Source organism: Ixodes scapularis, unplaced genomic scaffold (assembly GCF_016920785.2).
Source record: "Ixodes scapularis isolate PalLabHiFi unplaced genomic scaffold, ASM1692078v2 PGA_scaffold3__209_contigs__length_174095766, whole genome shotgun sequence".
Lineage (NCBI taxonomy): Eukaryota > Metazoa > Arthropoda > Arachnida > Ixodida > Ixodidae > Ixodes > Ixodes scapularis.
The window spans coordinates 110,534,325-110,539,361 of NW_024609868.1; the positions used below are offsets into that span (position 1 = coordinate 110,534,325).

A 5,037-nucleotide genomic window follows, 5' to 3' on the forward strand; every position below is an offset into this window, starting at 1 on the left:
TGTGTTCCAGTGGTGCAAATTAGAGTATTTGTCCAATGTTTATCTTATTTGTGTTCCAGTGGTGCACTCAAGACAAAATTTTTTTAAGATTGCACTGTTTTATTATTTCCGACGTTGCATGGTTGATTCATTGGTTAGTAAGAGCGATGAAAGTTAGTAAGAAGCTTAGGCATTATGTTGTGATGTACTGCACAAGTGTCCTTTAGAGGTTGTGTTATGAAATTTTTACGATTATCTTGTAAAACTAAAGAATAAAGGATAAATCGAAGGATTGGGCAGACAAACACATCTGTACATCTTCTTTCCCCCCATCCTCACATGCGCATGTCAAATGCCTTAGGAATGCTACTTGCCCGTCCTCCAAAGCAGATGAGATAGGAGCATTTAGTGCTCCCCAATCTGCTCTCTAGGACGGGGAAGTAGCATTCCTTAAGACATACGACAGGGGCATGTGATGATAGGGGAAGGAACTTCACTCGAAAGAATGTGTATACTACTGTACATTATTTTGCGGTCCTTGCACCTGCATTAGGGTAGTAGGTATTACACCTCTTCGGTACTGTAACACCACATCCAGGAAATGTATTTTGCAGTAACCGTAGAGGTGCTCTGGCACAATGTCCAGATGGCTAGACAGGGAAAGGAGGAACTGTTGGGACGGAGTTTCTTTGTTCTGTAACTGCCGGTCAATGTCTTGGATGAGCTCAGTGTCGTTAGTAGTTCTCTTTTGACTGGGCGGTCGTGATGTGCCGGAAAGAGTGTTTGGAGAGACAGGGTTTGCAAAAGCAGCATAGACGGACTGAGGAGAAGGAAGGGAACGGCATGGAGCGGAGGTGGAAGCTTGAGGGTGAAGAGCGGCAGATTGGGAAGGCAAGGTAGGAGGGGCATGCGGGGAGTGGGTGGGGGTAGAGGAGGCCGAGTGCGCAGGGCTGTCGCTGCCACGCCCGTCTACGATGGCGGAAAGTATCTGTGATGCGCTGTCCTCCAGCTCCTCCTCGTAGCCTTGCAGGACCTCTTGCACCGAGTTTTCATTTTCCACGTCAAGTTCAATGTTGCTGGTGGTCCTAAACACAGATTAAACATTTTTTTCATTGGCTGTTGAGTGCATTGAAATCATCCACATATGCAAATTTTCTATTTTATAAAGACTTGAAAAATTGGTATACATACACGCGTGGCTCCATGATGTCCCGAAGGAAGAGCATTTGACTGATGTATGCCCATTTTAAAGGGGTAGTGAAACGAAATTTTAGCGCCGATCTTGTTGCATAAATATGGGCTAGGGACAGGCACCACCTCGGAAATATAAATATTGCGCTGTAAAACACAGGAGAACTAATTTTAAACATAATTAAACGATTTCAAATTCTCATCTGGTGGATGGGGGGAAGTTCTCGTGACATCACTTGTGCCAAAATAGCAGCGCCGTTCTGCGGCAATACGGCGTGCCGGCAGAATTCGCCTAGGCCTGAACGCGTTTGCAAAGCCTTGGCGGAGAAAGCCAAAGCGTAGTTGGCCACAGTGAGCTCGTTCTCGTTGCGGCTCTTTGCACGACACGGCCCGAACATGCTTCTGGCACGGCCGGTATTAGTTGCTGCGAGTCGCGAGCTGCGAGCCGACGTTAAAAAGGATATGTTTGAACTACGAGGGTGTCAGCAAGAGCCACGCAAATGCCAAATACCTGTTCACACTCGGAGCGGACACGCGCGTTTGATCGAAGTGCTGGATTCGCTCTGTTAGACCGCGTTTCGGTAAGCGCTTCTGGGCCGATCTTTTACGATTGCAACTCGATACTGACATGACACTCGGCAAACAAAGGTTAGACCGACATCGCGTAGCTCCCACGAACTGCTATAGCTCGACACTGACGTAGCGTCGAGTCAGAATAAAAATGGCATACTAATAACAGAGTGTACATACAGAGTTGCCAAGGTAATCCGTATGGCGTTTATTTGAGCTCTATATCACACAAAACAAGGAGATAGAATCAATGAGAGTCCCTTTTCGACGACAGCGTTCGTCACCGCTGTCTCGGAAAACAAGGAGATCGAGATGACAAGGGGAAAATATTGACCTCTGAAATTTAGTTCAGGGATCAAACTACTCATCCGGTAAGGGTCCACAAGGGTCGCGCGGGCATATTCCATTCAGCAGGCCAGCCGGTCATGGACAGACGGTCTTGGCCAAGGACCGCCGGAGCAACGGTGCGCCGAGTCGATGTTGCTGCTAGGCCTACTATATTCTGCCGAGCTCGCTCGGTCGGCAGAATCGTGGCTGTTGTAGCTCTTCTCGCGTGTTTGTGGATTATGCGTTCTTGATCGTCGTGGTCTGTTTTAAGTACTCCTTCCTTTTTTTCTTGCTGGTTGAAGTCGGGACGCACGAGAAGAGCACGAAGAAAAATAAATGTCCGTTGGTGGCCGATACCAAGTAACTGAGCGACGCTGTCGGCCTTGTTGATTTGATCGTAAAAAGTGCGTAAGACAGCTTCGGAGCTGTCGTAGAATTCTGTCGTAACCTGCGCAAAGGTTAAGACAATTCGCTTTGAGAATCCGGCCTCGGAGCTGGTTTTGTCAGTGCTGCCGTGGTTGCCGACTTGCCGTGGTCCCGTGGTGCAGCGTGCGTGCAGCCCTTGCACATCTCAAACGGCCACGTTGTCACAGGTCGTAAATCGTCGACGCGCCACCAAGTGGCAATGCTCGTAACCACAACATTCACGCCGTAGCCTTTCCCGACCGGCACAAGTGACGTCACGAATGCGCCCAATATCCCGAGACGCATCGCGCTCTCCGATGGCCGATTTTTGAGCGCGCGCCCAATCGGGTCCATCAGGGTGAAAAATATAGCCATCCGTTCAAAATACAAACGCGCGATTATGATTTATGAATATCATTGATCATATTGAACCTATTTCTGACCATAATAGGTGTATTTCAAGTTTCGCTTCAGTATCCCTTTAAGGCGGGCTCGGCTGCCCCAGCACTACTCCTTTTCTTCATCTCTTTCAGCTTTTTGCCAAATGTATCACAAAGGTTTCTCCACCTTTTCATGACAGCCCTGATGTCTTCTAAGGAAAGATACACATTTCAGGCATTTTTGAGAACCATATAGCAATGTCTGAAAAAAGATGCTTCGTGGAATTGCGTGCACTGTAGTCATGGGGGAGGAGGGGAGGAGGGGGGGGGGTGCAAATTGTCTCCTCATGCAGCTGTTACTAAAGGCACCCACTCCACGTTAATGCACCATGTAACTTCTGCAGCAGACCTTTCAAGAACAAGAAAAGTGCATGCAGTCACTGCTACTCCACTTCACAAAGGCTACAGGTATTGAGCAATATGTGCAGTGAAACGCAATATATATTTTGCCAAATTAGCTCAATTGCATGGAGAATGCTTTGAGTGTAGGTATCTCAATATCAGGTGTGCATAAAGCATGTATAAAGTAATTTATTTCAGGTTTATGTTGTAGAACAGCTGCAACAGACGATAACACTCGCGGCATGGTCCTTCGGGCTCGGGTGGCATGACTCGAAACGTTTTGCTTGTCTGGTTTATACGGGGTTTTTGCAAACACGCCTCAATGAATCACGCGCTAGCTGTTAGCGGCTTCTAAAGTTAATTAGCCAAAAAAAAAAACACGTATATGAAACTGGTTGTCAAAAGGGACTGCAGAAGTTGTGGCGTAGCTCTGGTAACGGCTGATTCACACGCAGCGGACCGAGGGTCAAATCCGAAAAGCAGACGGTGCACTTTTTGTCGTTTTTTGGTCAGTCATCTGGCAATATCGACAACATATCTTATTTTAAAAATTTTCTTTCTAGAAAATCAAATGCGTCGTCGACGAAACGTCGCAGAACGATAGGGAACAATTCTACCACCGTGAGCTCCGCGTCGTGCGCATAGACACTTCTGGTCAAGGTGCACGACGTCCGCGCGAACGCGACATTGGTGATAATTGTTTCTCAGAAAACCAACGGCCGCACCTGTGCATTCACCACGCACCGATAATTACCTCAGCCGACCGCTAGCTGACATAAAATTTGAATATCCTTCTTTCAATAAAGAGACAGACAATAGCGACGGAAACTGGTGGAGTCGCAGACGGGAGCGCGCGGGGACGCTAGAACGTCGAGCTCTGGTCGGAATGAATCGTAGGTAGAGGCAAAGCTAGCTATTTTTTAATCTAAACTTCAAACTCCTTCGATTGGCAAAGGCCGACGTCTAGCGTTCGCATTCAAAGAGCGAGTAGTGACAAGGGCAGCTAACTTTAGGTTCTCACTAATTAATAACAATCTGCTCGGCATTCTGGCGTCACCGCGCTCTCGTCTCCACTTCTTGCTCAGTTTCTCGGCGCTTAGCTGTCTCTAGTTGAAACCTTTCGTGAAAACATTTCCGCTAATAATTAGGCCATTCTTCTGGGAACAAACAATAAAAAAATACATGAAAAAAGAAAGCTCCGTGTACTTACCATCTTTCTCCGTGAGGCCCATCCCTGTGCAGACAAATTTCCAGCTATTCGCTTTCAGATCGCTGTTTCTATACAGCACCGACTCCTGATCCCATATAGCACGCTTGCTATAAACCAGCGTAATCAAAGGCTCATTTTGAGCAACGCGCTCCGTCGTGCTCGCATCCATCGCTCGCTCAGTGCGCCGCTCTCGCGCGTAGCATACGCTTTACAGGTCGGCCGGTCGTCAGGTGACGTCACTGACGTCACCTTGACGTTCGCGCTAACCGTGCTGCCATTGGCTGCGGCCCTCCGAAAATCGGACCGTGCGTGCGGCGATATCTGGCAAGTTAGACGCATGCGGGCGCCGGACGGAGCTTCCGTCCGACGCTCCGGTGCGACGAAAACCCTCGCCCTCGGACACTCGTTCCGGCGGTTCGCACGTCGGATCGCATTAAAGCGAAAGGCAAGGCCTGCACTGTGTGCGAAAAAGTCGGACATTTTCGTGCTGTTCGCAAGAGAACCGCCGGACGCGGTGACGAAGGCCGCGCTATCAGAGAAGTTGCTTGTTCAGATAGCTGCGAGGATGGCGCC

At 48.6% G+C, this 5,037-nt stretch overlaps 1 protein-coding gene across 1 annotated transcript; it reads right to left on the reverse strand.

The window, feature by feature from the left end:
• Positions 1-493: 493 nt before the first annotated feature.
• Positions 494-4,633, reverse strand: LOC120850076. Its single transcript, XM_042292836.1, has 4 exons — positions 4,465-4,633; positions 2,960-3,064; positions 1,171-1,231; positions 494-1,064 (listed from the first exon to the last, which is right to left on the reverse strand). The coding sequence occupies exons 1-4, from the start codon at positions 4,631-4,633 to the stop codon at positions 494-496; spliced, it is 906 nt and encodes a 301-aa protein (XP_042148770.1).
• Positions 4,634-5,037: the final 404 nt, after the last annotated feature.